The following is a 19,372-nucleotide window of genomic DNA, read 5'->3' on the forward strand; positions in this document are numbered from 1 at the left end:
TTTTTTTAATCCAAACACGCTTCTTAAATGTAAGACCATCCGTAGTCATGCAATTATGGGCGTTTTTTTATGCCAACCACGCCCCTTTTCGGCCCTCGTGGGTGTTTTTTTGCGAAAATATGTCTGGAGCGTGCTATATTCCACGCCCAGCTTCAAATCTTTTGCCCAATCACCAGTTTCCAATCTTTATTTGTCCAATAACAATTTTTTTGTGGTTTTTCATTTATTTAATTCTATTACACCACAATGCCCACATCCTTACTACACCCATTTTAGAAAAACGCCTCATTGCTGACTGGGCTGCCACATGGCGCGCAACGCCCAAGGGTGGGACATTATTCACCCCAACGACTACGCATAGTCTTAGTAGCATTTGATTTAGGCGGCTAGGTATCTTCGAATAGGGATGTTCAAGATCGGATTATTCGGTTTTCGGATATCCGAAAACAGGATATACGAAAATTTTGGATAGTGAATGTTGATATCCGAATCCGTATCCGAAATTTTGGATATCCGAAATTTCGGATACGGATTCGGATATCCAAACGGATATGAATTTATAAAAAAAAATCCAAAAATCTGTTTCGTGTATAGATTAAAACTAAACTTATATTCGATTTTCCAAATTTCCAACATTTAAAACTAAAAACAATCATAAATTCACACGAATACAATTATTTACTAATTTTTACAATACTTCGAACTAAATATAATGCTCATATACTATATATATTTATAAAAAATAATTAGTTTTCGGATATCAGATAATCGGATTATCTGAAAATTTTGAAATTCATATCCGAATCCGAAAATTCAGATTATCCGGTTTTTGGATATCCGAATTTTTGGATATTCGAAATTTTGGATATTTCAGATACGGATTTTCGGATATTTCGGATTCGGTTTCGGATCCGTATTTTTTTGAACACCCCTACAAGAGATTGTCAATCCTTCGCCGCCATAAACTGTCATACACATTCCCACCGGCACCCAGTCCCCCCGACGCCATCGCTTGGTGAGATTAATCACTGCCATGCCAACCCCACTAGCCTTCTCAGTGGCCATTGGGCTCATTATTTACTTAGCCATCCTAAAACCCACAGAGGTTTCCAAACAAGCATGGCGGTTGTTCGCCATCTTCTTCACCACCATTGCCGGACTTATACTGGGGCCTTTACCTATTGGTGCATGGGCCTTCGTCTGTTTGATGATCACCGTGATCACCAAAACCCTGAAGATCAAAGATGCTCTTTCAGGGTTTACGAACGATATTATATGGTTGATCGTTCTCTCGTTTTTCTTCAGCAGAGGGTTTTTGAAAATTGTTCTTGGTGATCGGTTGGCAATGTACTTCGTAAAATGGTTTGGCAAGAGCACTTTGGGTTTGGCGTATGGGTTGGCAATCGGAGAAGCTATAATTTTGCCGGCGATGCCAAGTGCCACCGCCAGAGCTGGTGGAATATTCTTGCCCGTCATCAATTCCTTGGCCATCGCCAGTGGGAGTAGTCCTAACGACGGTTCTGCTCGTAAACTTGGCACATATCTTATTGAGTCTCAATTACAGGTGCATGGTTTATTTAAGTTTGAATTTAATAATATAAGAATTATCAAATCACCAACAGACTACCCAATCTATTGTTGGAATTAATCTTGACTCTAGTTTAGTTTTCTACGAACCACACGGGTCCGGTCTCTTACAGGTGCGTGGTTTATTTCGGGTCGAATACGGGTCAAGTCGGTTACGAATATAAAACTAGATACGGGTCAGCAGAAGTCTTGATACTAGGCACATATTTTTTATTGTTTTAGAACGTGTGTTTGTTTGGACGTTGTTTAAGTCCGAGTTTTTCTATTAGGGGCAGATTAGTAGGATGTTAGTTGTTTACTTTTAAAGGGCCTAATGTGGTGAATAAAATAACAGACCTTAAAAGCAGTAAAATATCTTCATTGTTCATGAGTTTGAACGGTCTGAAACCAACATCTATTACGGAGGTATTTTATCTTCTTATATGCTATTGAATGATGGGTGAGTTATTGAATGATGGTGTGTTTTTATTGCAGTTGGTTATGTAAAGCTCGGGGATTTCTTTAAGCTTGGAATCTTGATGGCTTTGATCAATATAACAGTTTTGGGGCTAGTTGGAGCTCTATGGTGGAAGGTTGTAGGACTTTACTGATATCAATTCATTTGATAAGAATATTAAATTGATATGTAATGTACAAGTATATATAATTAAATGGTTATTTTTATACTTTTATCGTTATCTAGTTTATGAATTAATTATAACTACAAACTTGTTTTATTTTAGACTTTAATCTAAGACCTGGACCTGGCATATGTGGTTGTAGGAAACATCGCATGTTAGGTTTTGGTTTGGTTTTAGGGATGCAGTATTCACCAATGTCAAGACTTAGATGAATGTAGACATTACAAGTCCTAACCTAAAAGTAAAGGCAAACTACAAATGAAAGTTCTCCACTGTATCTACATAAAGAATAAGTTGACAGTTGATCACGCAAAAGAATATTAAGGATACCAGATGACAAAGCATAGAAAAAGTTTAGATATGGTTTGGGTTAAGTATGGTAGCACTAGCAGTAGGGGTGTTCAAGATAGGATTATCCGGTTTCGGATATCCGAAAACCAGATATCCGAAATTTCAGATACGGATTCGAATATCCAAACGGATATCTGAATTTATAAAAAAAATAAAAAAATGTTTTGTGCATAGATTAAAACTAAACTTATATTCAATTTTCCAAATATCCAACATTGAAAACTAAAAACATTCATAAATCCACCTCTGAATCCAATTATTTACTATTTTTACTATATTTCAAACTAAATATAACGCTCATATACTATATATATTTATAAAAAAATAGTTTTCGGATATCGGATAATCGGATTATCCAAAATTTCGGGTATTTCGGATACGGATTTTTGGATATTTCGGATTCGGTTTCGGATACGGATTTTTTTGAACACCCCTATCTTCAAACATTAATTTTCATCTGAATTGTATGGAATATTATGATTAGTTGACATCTTGTAAGGTCTTTTTGAATTATGCTCTAACTTTATATACTTATCTACTGAAGATGTTCTACAATACTATGCCCCTATGTCGAGATGAAACATACAAACTTGTAGATATATATGTTGCCTACAAGGTATACATTATCTTCCTTTGATATTATCTTAATGTTTATAACAAATTGCAATGTCTTTATGCATTAATCTTAACATTGAAATATTTTCTTTTCATGGTGGTGCATTTGCAGGACTACATGTTATTAGGCAAGTATATTGTAAATACCAAAATTTCATCATAGAAATTAAAGTATAACTGATTGTGTGCATTGTGAATTTTGATAGATTATACATGTTACACCCAAAAGTGCATTAAAGCGAAAAAGGGTCAAGTATACTCACGGTTTGCTAAAGCTTCTAAACGTGAGTTGATATGAACAGGATGGTTGGAACACCAAAGTCACCCTACAATGGGAAACGAAGGTGTGTGAGTCAATGGAGTTTAATAATGATTTAGATTCGGAAATGAATAATTATAATAAGAAAGTATGATATTGTATGAAAATACATCTTGTATAGACACTCATTTGGATACTAGATTTTAGTGTGTTTTCATGGGTACCAAATCACCCATTAGAATCTAAATTGAGGAATCAAGAACTTGGATGATGAACACCATAACTCATAACTTTCAACCATTAATTGGTTGAAGTTAGGGTTCGGTTTTGTAAGTATGTTACATATAGATGTTAGTATATTTAGTCATGTATGGAGGTATAATGAATTCCATCCATTTAACCTCATTATATGGATTCACCAAAGCACAAAATCATCAGTTTAATTTAATTGATGATTTCGGTTGGTCATGAATATAGACAAAATAAAATGACTAAGTATGCAAGTGAGGAGGTGGAATCATAGTTGGAGACCAAGGTTTCCATTGTTAACACTTAACCAAAACACAGGTCTTTCAGTATTGAAGGTTGAAGGCTTGGTTGGTTGCAACACTTTGTAGGTCACTTAGGACCTTTTAGGGCAACAAGTATTTGAGGTTATAAACCTCAAATCTTCTTCTGGAAATCAACCATAACACAAGCCCCACAACATGAGTTTAGTTAGGAACAAGTATGGTGCAACATTTCCACAAGATGAACAATGAACAAAACAAGTTGTAAGAGTTTTTATAAAACTGAAAGTAAATCTGCCTTTTGGACCTCAAATTTGGTGATGTACTTACCACCTTGTTACACCTGAAGTAAAAAGAGTTGGCTGGAATATTGATCGGACAAGCTGCCGGAAATGAAACTCTGCTAGAAATTTGATAGGCAGGTCCTTGGTTTTAAAAAGCAAGAAATGAAGCACTAATACCATAAGTGATTTGAGAAACTAATCTATTGCTAATCTGATGTATTTAATAAATAATACATATACATAAAATAGGAATTTGTAATCTTTTATATTTAGATATACCTTCTTATAGGTCAAAAATATGAATTTGCACAGTTCTTCAACTTCTCACGAGTCTAACTAAGCAATAAGAAGGTATAGCTATGTTTATTCAGCAAACTAAACATCCCCTAGATATTTACGACACCAGGTCTCATTTATGCACGGATGAAACAAGGAAGATAAATCAAGAAAGGAACGCTGCACAAGCTGTCGGGACACCGTCGTTACCGACCAAGGTCATTCAGCAAACTCGCAGTCATCCCGTCAAGACCAGCGGTCCAAATCAGCTGAACGAGGTCATGGCAGGGGAAATTGATGGTGAAAATGGCCCAAACTCAAGTATGTGTTATGTGTGGTGGAAAATGGAGATAAGATGTGTGTGTTGTAGATAAAAATAGGGAAGTTGAGGCTAGGCTTTTGAGAAAGTGAAAAGGGGAAGGATAAAGTGATGCAGATGATAATTTATTCTTGAAATCTGGGTTAGAAATAGAAATTAGATTTAAATGAGAGGAGAAATTACAAAAATACCCTTGCATGTGACAAAAAATTAACCAGGGTAAGGGGTTGAGTTAGACTCAGGGGCCAAAATAGTTAGTTATAGAGACCATGAGGGCACATATGTTAAAAAATCTTATTTTGGGCTAATATAGTAAAAGTAATATAACTACAGGGGCCAAAAACGTAATTTACTCAAGACGAAATTACAAACTAAGCACAAATTACAAGGTTTTTTTTTATTTTGAGAAAAGTATTTTTTTTTTTTGAATGTTTGAAACCTTGTGCACACCTTTTATACATGATTACTCAAAGTTAGGGGTTGTTTGGCAATCTTTATGCCTGTAACTGTTGAATCATTAAGAGGTTTGATTGGATAAGAGTCATGAGTAGCTGGTTGAGGGTTATGAAAAGTGACGGACTTAGAAATTTTTTTCATGGGGGGTGGAATTTTCAAGGGTCAGTTTTGTATATCGTTATTTATTTAAAAATTTATCTGGGTCAGGCAAAACATGTTGTGTTGGCCAAAACTAATATCAAACTCATTAATCTAATCATTGCAACAAGTTTTGAGAAATCGTGCCATGATATTCATATTTCTGAAAGTATATGTTAACAAATAAGTTTCAACTAGTATTAAGCACCCCTGCGTTGCGGCGGAGGCGAGCACTAATACCACACTACTGCCAACGACCACCGACACTAAAGTTGCGGTGTTAATGCGAAAAAATTAAACCAAAACGTAAAACATAGAATAAAATAACTAATTTGATCTAGGACTCGCGCGTTACGATGAACCCCGCGTATATTTTTTCCCGTTTGACAGGTTAATCGTAATCTATATATAATATACATCATTACCACTGTACAAACCATAATGCATACATTACAATAACCATTGCATCAATATGTTGCAAATTATACTTATACAAGATTTTGGCTAAATTAATTGAGTTATTATAAATATTAATAATTTACAAATAAAACAACACAACTTTGAATAGATCAAACTGATTGAATATGGTAAGATGATGAAACCATTATTTGATTAGGGTACAACCACTTAAGCATAATTTACAACCATACATGCATACAAAACAAATTGAATTTGGTAAAGTAATGAAACCATTATTTGATTAAGGTACAACCACTTAACCACAACTTACAACCAATATTTGATTAAGGTATAACTACTTAAGCACAACTTACAACCAAACACTTAAGCACAACTTACAACCAAACACTTAAGCACAATTTACAATCACTATTTGATTAACTTACAATCACTTAAGCACAACTTACAACCAAACACTTAACCACAACTTACAACAAATATTTAATGAAGATACAACTATTTAAGCTCAACTTACAACTAAACATGCAAACAAATGTTTAAAATTGATAGTATATAAATAATCTAATATTAATCTTGCAACAAGTTTCAACTTTATGTCTCTGACTCTTTAATTTCTCTTTCTACTCTATCATTTGTCTTAGCGGCAAGTTAACAAAAAAGTTTCAATAATCTAATATTAATCTAACAACAAGTTTCAACTTTATATCTCTGACTCTTTGATTTCTCTATCTACTCTATCATTTGTGTCAGTGGCAAAACAAGAACTTTTCACTCAAATATTTATACATTTGTTAGTTACATTAATAATTCATTCTAATTATACTAAACGAGTGGAAACCATCTTCGAGATGTCTAGAATCAGTGGTTTTTAAGGAAAATTGAAGTGTGAGTGCGTGTGTATGTGATTTTGATGAAAGAAAATGGATTAGAAGTAGAATAGATGGAGATTGAAGAAGTTTGAAAAAAAAAATGCTTACAAAAGCCTTGAATCGCTGTTCGGACCTTGAGAGCGAATGAGAGGAGGTCAAGAGTTGAAATGAAGACTCAAGGCCCTATTTATAGGTGACAGTGATAGGTCGATACGTTCGGATGGTTATGTCCGGATGGCCATGTCCGGATGACCATGTCCGGATGGGCTCCATCCGAAAGGGTGAGTCCCATCCGGGCGGATGGGATCCAGCCGGGCGGATGGCCCATTTGGACCGTTGGGTTGTGTTTTGTTAGATTTTCCAACTTGGATTCGTTTGCGAGTGAGGTTAAGTGTTGCGTTGCGTATAATTGTGAGTAGCCATTTCATATAACATTATTAATAACATCTAGACGCTCAAATAGCATAAGTAATTCCGTGTTTCGAGTTCGTGTTAAGCTAGTTTCTCGTGTATTAAGTATCAAGGCATAACAAACAGTCAAGAATCTAGGATAAACATAACGTTCTCATTTAAGAAGCATCACATAGAGTAACAGCTTGCACATAGTTTAACACAATTATGATTAAAATAGTCTCATTTTCATTATGATCAGTCATCTCAAGTCACAGAAGATTCGATGGTAGGATACGCGATAGTAAAAGCGTCAATGGATAGGAAATACGACAAGACTTGCTAACACAGAGAAAGTATCAAAACATAGGGCGTTACAATCGGTGTCGTTACCGGCTACCGTTTTTATTGTTTCGGTCGATGTAAAACACATGTTGATTTCTATAATGAGTGCATGAACATACCGGTACTGTAACGAACCAAATCGATACCCATCCAATGTCCGTGCTAACGTACCATCACAATGCACGATCAAATAACTTGGAATGTTAATAAAAATAACTAAACATAAATGCAGATTTAGAGTTTTTTTTAAAAGTTAAGGAACGTAAGTTACAATGATAAAAAATAAATTAAATGCTAAATATAATACTACTAATGAAAAAAAATGAAACAATTACCTGATAATTATTAATTACTATTTATTATTGAAAAATCAAATAAATAATAGATAAAATACTTTAAAAATAAAAACAAATGTATAAAAAATTAAATGCCAAATATAATAAAAAATGCCAAAGAATTTTCAAATACTATTTATTACGAAGAAATAAAATAAATAATAGATAATGTATTACTTAAAATAGAAATAATACTTCAAACTTTTAAATTACTATTCATCACAACTTTCTATTAATATATAAAAATGTTTTCTAATAAGCAAGAAACCTATGAAAAAAATTATATAAAGTTTTTTTTTCTAATTAATATTTTACATCATATAAAAAGAAAACCAAATTTAAACGAAAAGCTAAATTAGTTACCTATAATTAAAAAGAAATAACAAAGATAAAAATTAAAGTAAAAAATAGTTTAGTGGAACATGTTTTAAGAAAGAGTAAACTACCAAAATAGTCTATGAGGTTTGATTACTTTTGTCAATTTAGTAAAAAACTCAAAATTTTTGAATCTGTGTCTCTGTGGTTTCAATTTCGTTGTCATTTTCATTCAAAAGCAAAATCTTGTCAGATTTTTCAGTTAACATCCAGCTTTTTTTTGTATTTTTCCTCCCTTTGAATGAAGGGCAAAATAGTCAGATTTTTTTAATTTGTTGTAATAAAACATTAAAAGACAATTTTGCCCTTCATTAAAAGGGAGGAAAAAGACAGAAAAACTGGATGTTAACTAAAAAATTTGAACAGATTTTGATTTTACATGAAAATGGCAACAAAATTGAAACCACAGGGACCTAGATTCAAAATATTTGAGTTTTGGAATAATGTGGTAAAAATAACCAAACCTTAGGGACCATTTTGACAGTTTACTCCTTAAGAAAAATATATGTCTAAATTAGTATGCCAAAATCAATGTTTTAAAAACCGGTATTTTAGTCATATCGGGTTAGACTTAGAAATGGTTTAACCAGTTGAACCGGGTTGTACCGGGCGGTTCAACTGTGTTGGCTAATTAACTTTATAAATCCATAAAATATAATTTCAACTCAAAAAATAATCCAAAACTACATCATTTCATAATAAAAAAATATTTCAAAAGTTAATCCATAATCAAAAAATTATCCAAAAGTTCATGATTAAATACACATTATATAGCAATTAGCAAACAATATAACAATTAGCAACATGAATGAATGAATAAAAGTCAAAAGAAGGTAAACATGGATAATCGGTTGAAGAACTTAATTTGAAAAACTCAATGAGTTTCTATCTTTGAGTAAAGAAGAAGTTTTATTGATGTGGATTGTCAATTGTGGGTGCTAGGTTTTACACTTTAACTAAGAAGGTAAATAGTCACCTTTTTAGGCATCTAAAAATTAAAAGTTCAAAATTTTGACATTTGGCCCGGTGTGAACCGGTACCGGTATGCTGGTTTAAACCGGTATAACCCAATTTACCGGCGGTACAACTTCTTTGTCGTTTCCTTAATTTACCGGTATGATTCGTGCCGGCCAAACATCTGGCATCCGATTTAACCGGCCATTTTAAACCGCTTTTTAAAACATTGGCCAAAATATTATAACCAAGATACGCATTTCGTCTTTATTGTGAGAGTGGGACCTACTCCTTATTCATACTTTGTAGTTTGCATATCCCAATTCACAATAATACACAATAATACACATTCCATCCAACGGTTTTCATACTTTGTAGTTTTGTAGTTTGCATATCCCAATTCACAATAATACACATTCCATCCAACGGTTTATCTTGGTTCTCTTCACACTTTCCAACATACATCAAGCTTCTTAAACATTAGGTTATCTTCCTCCCAACTTCTTTACTTCTTTTATTTGCAGAACTCGTTGAACATAAGATGTTCTACTATGCCATTTCACTCTTTTTCTTTTCAGTTCAACTTTCTTTTGGTCGGTTTTGAAAGTTCAAGGGTGCGACTACAAATTTTCTTGGCGTGCGCTTGGGATTTTAAAGCGAATATTACTAACAGAAATTTCGTTAAGGGGGGCGCCCGCCACCCAACTAGAAGCATAGGTCCGCCCCTGGTTATGAATACATGTGAATGGATAAATGATTAAAATTTTCATCTAGCATCATTTTGAAACTTAATGGGTAAAATGCTTATTGAGTGAATGTCACTGAACCAAACACACTGAATGCTGACTAATTTAAATATAGCCTCTTAATGGAATCACTAAGAGACTACCAAATAACCCCTAAGTATATAACACAAAATCCTGTTCTTTTTTACGGAATAAATTAGATTAGACGGCTAAGGAAAGGTGTGAACTGACATTGTTGAGGATTCGTGTGTTTCATGATTAAAAATGAAATTAAATCAAAAGGGGCAGTGCTCTAGCGATATGAGATGATTTTTTCTAGGGGGTGTTGTCGGTTATATTCTTGTTTATTGACAAAATGTCATGTGTGAGTCATGGGATTTACCATAGTGACCACTCGGATGTTGGGTTTCCTTTGAAATTGGTAACAGGTCGGGTCATCAGCGTTGTGTGTGATTACAGGCCGTGTGGATGACCTTTTGCCAATAAATGTACATATGTAGCTGAGCTTTGTTGGACGTTAAAAAAATTAAATTAAAACCGTAAAATTGAAGGGTAACTTTGTAGTCAAACCTAGAGATTCAAGTGTTGAGTCCTAAAGTTGGGGAAAACGCATATGGCTTTTCAAAGGCTGTTCAAAGTGCCTTTTTGTTAAATCCTCCCCATTCATATTTTATTGGCCCTGTAATAAAAGGGAATATGACTTTTTAACAGATTCGAAGTTATAGCCGTTTTAAGATTTTAAGGCTACTCGGTGTAGTAGTCCTTAAAGGATGCTCCGTCAAGTAAGATGAGTGTGAGGATGGGGCAAAGGGGATGGACTTAAGGAAATGGAGGATGAGCCTAAAAAATATATATATATATGTGTGTGTTGTTACTGTTGTATGTATATGTATGAGAAGAAGAGCCCCGTCCTCAACGTCTCCAAGTTGTCGCTGAAGACGCCGCCGCCACCCCGGAAATGGTGTTGGGGGGCGTCGCCGGGCCTGGACGACCCCCCACACCGAGTAGCCTAAGGTGAATTAGTTCTATTTTTTTGTCGGTCTTTAATTGGTCTGTATAAAAGTCTTGTAACTAAGGGATCTAACTCCAAAAATAAAAGATTAGTTGATCACATAAGCCATCTTTTCGTATAAATATACGACACAACTAATTAGTGGCGGGACTCATGAATCGAACATTTTTGAAGGGTGTCCATCGCTATGTATTAATTTTTTTTCGATTCAGTTCGATTCTGGCCAAGTTAAGTCATATAATAAAAGGTTTAAAGGTTAAACAATCTAAACTAATCATCAATATCCTAATACTTAATCTAGCAAAGTAATCAACTAATAAAGTAAAATTTAGAGAAAAAAGTTTAAAAAATTACCGCAATATTTTGAGTTCTTCTTTCTGTTCTTGAAAGAATCCTAAGTCAAGGGGTTTTTGAAGATGATTTTGGTAAATAATCATGTAATAAAGTAATAAGGTAAGGTTTGAAGAATGTTTATAAAAATCTATATCTATACTCTATACTATATAATAAAAGAAACCAACTTTGGACACATGTCATTTATTGGAGCCATCTATTTTTTAGCTTTCTCATCTTTATCTCCTACTTAATTATAAATAATTAATATTAATTAAAAGATAATTATAAAATTAAATTAAAACAATTCGTATAGGAGATAATATAATCTTTTGAAATATTTATTAGATTTCAAAATTATTTATCTTGACATTAACAAAAGACCTACACTAAATATAACTTAATATAATGTAAAGAGTTAAATGTCATTTTAGTCCATGTGGTTTGGGCTATTTTGTCAGTTTAGTCCAAAAATTTTATAATACACAGGGTTTATAAAGATATAATGAGATATAACTTTTTATTGACTGGTATATAAAATTACATGTGCTCAACCCATACAATACATGAGATTCTTAAAAATGTAACTTTTTTCATTATTAATATATAAAATAAAATTTACTCAACCCGTACAATACACAGAGTTCTTAAAGATATAACTTTTTATCATTTAATATATAAAATTACATTTATTGAACCAATGTAATAAATAAGATTTTTAAAGATATAATTTTTAATTATTTGCAGGGCCGGCTCTGGGCTCGGCAAACCCGTGCCGACGCCCAAGGCCCAAAATTTTAAAGGGCCCGAAAAGTCTTTATAAGCTTGTATATATTTATTAAATTATATATTTAGTATATTTATCCGTTCATTATGCAGTGTAGCGGCAAAAACCATCTCAAAATATTGTAAAGGTCTCAAGTTCGAGTCATTGCTCAATCACTAAGTTTTTATTTTTGTAATTCATTTACCCTTAACCATAATTTTGGGCCCAATTCTTTTCGTCGCCCAAGGCTTAAATTTTTTCAAGGAGTAAACTGTCATTTTGGTCCCTGTGGTTTAGGCATTTTTGCCATTTTAGTCCAAATCTCAAACTTTTTAAATCTGGGTCCCTGTGGTTTCATCTTTGTTGTCATTTTAGTCCAAAATTCAAAAACCCATTTTTTTGACTGTTCCAAAAAGTTTGAGATTTGGACTAAAATGACAATAAACGTGAAACCACAGGGACCAAAATGGCAGTTTACTCTTAATTTTGGACTAAAATAGCAATAAAAGTGAAACCACAGGGACCCAGATTTAAAAAGTTTGAGATTTGGACTAAAATAGCAAAAGTGCCCAAACCACAGGGACCAAAATGGCAGTTTACTCTTTTTCAAGAGTTTTCGGGGACGACTCTGATTATTTGGTATGTAAAATTACATTTATTCAACCCGTGTAATAAACGAGGTTTAAAAAATAATTTTTTTATTATTTGATATATAAAATTACATTTATTCACCCCGTGTATTACACGGGGTTCTAACCTAATATATATTATAATTGAGGTGAAGTCATGAATATATATTATTTAGTTTTTTTTTTTTTATAAACTAGGTTAGAACCCCGTGTATTACACGGGTTGCATAAATGTAATTTTATATAATAAATAATAAAAAAGATATATCTTTAAAAAAACTCGTATATTGCACGCGTTGAATAAAATATAATGTCATATGTTAAGATAAATAGTCATCAAGATTTATCTTTTAAAAATGAACATTGATGTACTATTTACTTATTATAACATTTTACATTGTTTTTTTTTATTTTACATAAATGTAATTCTATATAATAAATAATAAAAAAGATATATGTTTAAAAAAACTCATATATTGCACGTGTTGAATAAAATATAATGTCATATGTTAACACATACAATCATCAAGATTTATCTTCTAAAAATGAACTTTGATGTACTATTTACTTATTATAACATTTTACTTTGTTTTTTTATTTATTATTGGATTAAAAACACATGTATTATATGGGGTTGAATCCCATTTTTATGATACATTCAAATTATAAGATACAATTATTTTAGTTCGTTGTATGCACCTTCATGCTTATTTGTTTGTTTCATTCATAAAACACTCGTCTTAAATTTGTGTTCAAGAGAGTTTACGGTACAAAAAGGTGGAGATCGATCCCCAAGTTGTTATACGTTTATTCCTTTTTATGAATTATACTGTAAAATAGAGAATTAAATTTTCTTTGAATGGAGTATAGAATTGTTATATTTAAAAAACGGTGTTCTTTCTATATGTTGATGCAATGTGCAATAAATGATAGGTTTATATCAATTATAACAGTACGCCTACCATTATAGGAAACGTAAAAAACACTTACAATTTGATAGAAGCATATGCCCGACCTAGAATAATTATTTAATTTTAGTGAAAAATAAACAATAATACAATTATTAAGTATATATCAAACAGGAACCTTTAATTCCTAATTTACCTTAATTTCAATCATTTAAAAAAATTATTATTATTTACTACGATTATAATAAAAACAAATGTTTATATTCTTATCTATTGTTTTGTTTAAAATTAATATTATTATTATTATTATTTAATATGATCATAATAAAACAAATGTTTATCCTTATCTAAATATTTATTATTATCTAATATTTTGTTTGAAATTATTATTATTTAATATGGGAGATAAATAGGAAAATAAGGTGAGAAAGCACCAGAGAGTGACATTTGTCCAAAAAAAATTTTTGTTTATTAGTATAGGAAGATTAGCATGAGCTTGAATGAAGTATATCTAAACCAGTTGTTTCATATTTGTTATTTAGATTATATTATAAAAATTATATATATTGTATTTTTCTTAATTAGGATCGATGGCAACATTTTATAAAGGTTTTCTCGTTCTCAAAATTTCATAAGGATCGTTTGGAATTTTATCACGTAAATATATAACACTAAAAAAGAATTTTGGAGGCCGGATGAACTCGTATCCAAGTCATAGGTCCGCTAATGTAACCAACGATATAATTCATTAACATTGCCATTACTTTTGTAACGGCAATGTGTATTCTAAATATAAATCTATACTATATAATAAAAGAAACCTGTTTTGGGACACTTGTCATTCTCTCATTTAATTGATTAAAATTATTAATAATACTAAAAATAATAATATTTAATCTAAATTAATACAAATTCTTATTATTAATAATATTTAATCAAATCTAAAATCTAATCTAATACAAATTTTTATTATCAATAATATTAAAAGATCAAACGTATATCAAATGAATTACCTTTTTTTATTAAAAAAAGAAGTAAACTTAGCAGTTGTGTATTTTATTTCCAGCTAATTAGTAATTATCGTTTATAGAAACAAAATTCATCACAACGTGCTATATGAATATAAAATAATTAAAATTAATCCACATGGTAACTGTTAATTGCTTATTGTTATGAAATAAGAATAAGAATTATATAAAGAATATAGACTGAAATACAATATAAATCTATATCTATACTTGCTATATAATAAAAGAAATCTGTTTTGGGACACTTATCATTCTCTCATTTAATTGATTAAAATTATTAATAATACTAAAAATAATAATATTTAATCTAAATTAATACAAATTCCTATTATTAATAATATTTAATCAAATCTAAAATCTAATCTAATACAATTTTTTATTATCAATATTATTTAATCAAATCTAATAAGAATTCATACGAATTCCAAAGTTGATATTAACTTTCAAATAATTAAAAAAAATCCGCCTAACATCACAAATGTTTCTGTTAAATTCGATTAATTAATTTGTTCAACAATCACTATTATCTCTATCATTCAGTACGGTTAACCGATTTATTATAATACAACCTCCCACCTATTCAATCATATGATTTTTCAATCTTATATTAACTAAATAAATAAAGATTAATATTCAATCTTATCCTAATTTAAATATAAAAAATCCGTTAGTTTTTTAAATATATTTTTTTATTATTTGGTATATAAAATCATATTTATTCAACCCATGTAATACACGGGGGTTTTTAAAAATATAACTTTTTTATTATTTGGTAAACAATGTTACATTTATTCAACCCGTGTAATACAATGGTTTTAAAGATATAATTTTTTTTTTATTATTTGGTATATAATATTACATTTATTCAACCCGTACAATACATATGATTCTTATAAATATAACTTATTTTATTATTTAATATATAAAATTATATTTCTTCAACCCGTGCAATAAAGGAGGCTTTTAAAAAGATAATGTTTTATTATTTGGTATATAAAATTCATTTATTCAACCCGTGTAATACACGGGGTTATAATCTAGTAGAATTTATAAAACAATATATTTCGTAGCCTTAATCAATCATACCGTTTGATATGGCTTAATTCATCAAGACCAAATACTTTTCAACAAGAAATTTGACTCAAAAGAATTATGAGACAAGTTAGAACTTTAAACTGACTAGTTTTGTGGAAATATCCCAAAACTTGTTTGACGGGTTATTTTATATATAAAATTTTTCTTTCCATTTTTATATTAAAATAAAAATAATATTATTATATTATACATATTATTTGAAAGTTTCCACGAATAGTAACTTAATATTTTGAGTATTTGTTTTAATATTTATAAGGGTAAGGATAGTGTAAAAAGTGCTCAAAGTGTGAGAAGTGTAAGAAGTGTATTATAACACTATATATAATACTATATAACACCATATAAACATCATATAACAATATGTAACACCATATAATACCATATAACACTATGTAACACTATATATCATTATATAACAAATATAACACTATACATCTATAATAGACATGTTATCAGACAACCTATAGTGTTATATTTGTTATATAATGATATATAGTTTTACATAGTGTTATATGGTATTATATGGTGTTATATATTGTTATACGGTGTTTATATGGTGTTATATAGTATTATATATAGTGTTATAATACACTTCTTACACTTCTCACACTTTGAGCACTTTTTACAGGATCCTCTACCATATTTATAATAATGTATTATTTATCATATATAACTTAATTTTTATATATTATTTGAAATATTTTTGAGTTGTTGTTTTGATTTCCATAATAATATTTTATTCTTCATATAATTTGATTTTTTCTAACAAGTTGCGTATATTAACTTTTTTTTTAAATTTACCTCTGCAACTATGTTTATTTTTTCAACACTCCGATATAAATTTTATTAAAAATAGATATTATGTCACTATCATTACAAACCGAACCAAGACCGACCAAACAACATTGGTAACAGTACCTGTAATCATCTTTATGGTTTTCAGTTTCAATAACTTTTTGTTTATACAAATCTATCTACGACTCTAAATGTATATAGGTATCAATACCGTAACAATCTTAACTGGTAGATATAGTTCAAACAATATCGGTGCCGGTACTGTAATCATTTTTATCGTTTTCGGTCGATTTCAATACATGTTGATTTCTATACCGAGTGAATTATCATAACAGTATTGTAACGAACTGAAACGATACCTATTTAACGCTTGTGGTAACGTACCGCAGCAACGCGCGGGAGAATTACCTAGTTGTTATTATATCATAGAAATTAAAGTTGACTTATGGATTTTGTCCACTATATATATGGTTACATCTAAAAAGAAATATTCATAAAACTCGAATGGCATCAATGCTTCTACTACTTGGTCTACTTGTGAATCTTCTTATGCTCACAGGTTTATCTCTTTTCATTTTTAATTTATGAACATACCGGTAATAAAAAAAAATTTATACTACTAATAAAAAAAATATGTATATAAGAATGTGTGGTCTCAAATACTATTAACGAGTTTTCGACTTTTTTGCTGTGAACTTTCATAAATCATAAGGGTGTTTGTCATCAAATATTGTACTCAAGTTTCAATATTGTTTGTTCATTTAGAAGTTTTTCTTTTATAAATGTTATATATAAAATGTTAAATAAAAGTATATATATGTAAAACTTGTGTGCTATTTAGTAATTTCTTTTTCATGTAATACATATATAAAACTTATGTACTATTTAGTAAGTTCTTTTTCATGTTTGATTGTGAAGAAAAAACGTTAAGTATAATTGTTCAATTTTTAAATCAATTTGAACAATTATGAAATGTTTAACAACAATAAAACAATATTAAAATTTGAGTGGTTTTTTTATTTATACTACTAATAAAAAAAATATGAATATAAGAATGTGTGGTCTCAAATACTATTAACGAGTTTTCGACTTTTTTGCTGTGAACTTTCATAAATCATAAGGGTGTTTGTCATCAAATATTGTACCCAAGTTTCAATATTGTTTGTTCATTTAGAAGTTTTTCTTTTATAAATGTTATATATAAAATGTTAAATAAAAGTATATATATGTAAAACTTGTGTGCTATTTAGTAATTTCTTTTTCATGTAATACATATATAAAACTTATGTACTATTTAGTAAGTTCTTTTTCATGTTTGATTGTGAAGAAAAAATTTAAGTATAATTGTTCAATTTAAATCAATTTGAACAATTATGAATTTTTTAACAACAATAAAACAATATTAAAATTTTAGTGGTTTTAATAGTTAGAAAAATATGTGTGACTTTATTGTAACAATACTAAAATTTGGTTACTATGTATTTCACAACTTTATTTCTATATATACAAAGACATGTTCATTTTAGGAAAATAAAAAATAGTGTAGTAATAACTACGAGAACTGCATAATCCACGTGTAAATAATGCATAAAACATAATCAGAAGTAGTGGAAGGAAAAAACAAAGACGATTACCACACCGTCGTGTGTATTGTATTTAAAATAATAAATACAAATATATTATGCAATTCTCAACATATTATTGATTTGGAAACGAACACTGCGTATGTTTTACTAACATGATTTTTATTTGGTGCGAAAAAAGATGCAAATGTAGGCGTGTGCAACGGTCGACTTGGTGACAATTTGCCATCAGAACAAGAAACGGTAGCCCTTTACCGAAGCAACGGCATATCCAGGATGCGAATCTATGATCCAAATTCAGCCACGCTTGACGCACTTCGTGATACTGGTATTGAACTCATGATGGATGTTCCTAACCGCGATCTTGAAGGTCTCACTGATCCAAATGCCGCAAGAGCATGGGTTAGAGACAACATCCAACGTTACCCCAATGTCAAGTTTAAATACATAGCCGTCGGAAATGAAGTTGATCCAGACCCAAGTAAATATACTAGTCGATATAAGAATTATGTACTCCCCGCGATGCAAAATGTCCACAACGCCCTTAGAGACGTGGGCCTAGATAACCAAATTAAGGTGTCAACCGCAACCTACACCGGTCTTTTAAGAGACGCTTATCCACCAAGCCAAGGTGCATTTAAAGATAATGGTTTTGCTGAGCCAATAGTTAGATTTCTAGCAGAAAATAAGCTGCCAATACTAGCCAACATCTACCCTTACTTTGGTTACCTTGGTGACCCTAACAAAAATCTCCCATATGCATTGTTTACCGCACAAGGAACAGTGGTGACTGATCCTAATAATGGCCTACAATATTCCAACCTTTTTGATGCCATGTTAGACGCGCATTATGCGGCCCAAGCGCGTGTTGGTGGGGGGGATGTGGAGATTGTTGTGTCAGAGAGTGGATGGCCTTCGGATAATGGTCAGGAAGCGACAGTAGGAAATGCGGGAACATACTATAGGAACTTGATCAACCATGTAAGAGGGACCGCGGGTACACCTTTGAAGCGTGGAAGATCTATCGAGACGTATTTGTTTGCGATGTTTGATGAGAACAATAAAGATGGAGACGCGACCGAGAAACATTTTGGGGTTTTCTCCCCGAATAAGGATTCGAAGTATGGTTTGAGCTTCAATTAGGAAGACTTGGCATTTGAGAAAATAAAGTGATTTGTTGTTACTTGATAGATAAATTCATAAACTTATGTATTAAAAGTGTTTTATATGTTGTTACTTGATATGAAAATTCATAAACATATGTATTAGAAGTGTTTTATATATATGTCACCTTTCATGAATTGTTTGTTATGGTGTTCATGATTTAGTTTTCCATTAGTTTGGGTTCTTCAACTATATATATTTTGGTCCAAAC

At 30.9% G+C, this 19,372-nt stretch overlaps 2 protein-coding genes across 2 annotated transcripts; both read left to right on the plus strand.

The window, feature by feature from the left end:
• The first annotated feature begins 1,033 nt into the window (after positions 1-1,033).
• LOC110933525 (dicarboxylate transporter 2.1, chloroplastic-like) lies at positions 1,034-2,177 on the plus strand. The gene is made up of 2 exons (XM_022176745.1): positions 1,034-1,571; positions 2,062-2,177. Exons 1-2 carry the CDS (start codon positions 1,034-1,036, stop codon positions 2,175-2,177), a joined length of 654 nt encoding a protein of 217 aa, XP_022032437.1.
• Positions 2,178-16,918: 14,741 nt separating this feature from the next.
• On the plus strand, positions 16,919-19,294 carry LOC110883195 (glucan endo-1,3-beta-glucosidase, acidic-like). Its single transcript, XM_035976007.1, has 2 exons — positions 16,919-16,973; positions 18,179-19,294. Exons 1-2 carry the CDS (start codon positions 16,919-16,921, stop codon positions 19,138-19,140), a joined length of 1,017 nt encoding a protein of 338 aa, XP_035831900.1. The 3' UTR covers positions 19,141-19,294.
• The last annotated feature ends 78 nt before the right edge of the window (positions 19,295-19,372 follow it).

This window comes from Helianthus annuus, chromosome 1 (assembly GCF_002127325.2).
Source record: "Helianthus annuus cultivar XRQ/B chromosome 1, HanXRQr2.0-SUNRISE, whole genome shotgun sequence".
Taxonomy (NCBI): Eukaryota; Viridiplantae; Streptophyta; class Magnoliopsida; order Asterales; family Asteraceae; genus Helianthus; species Helianthus annuus.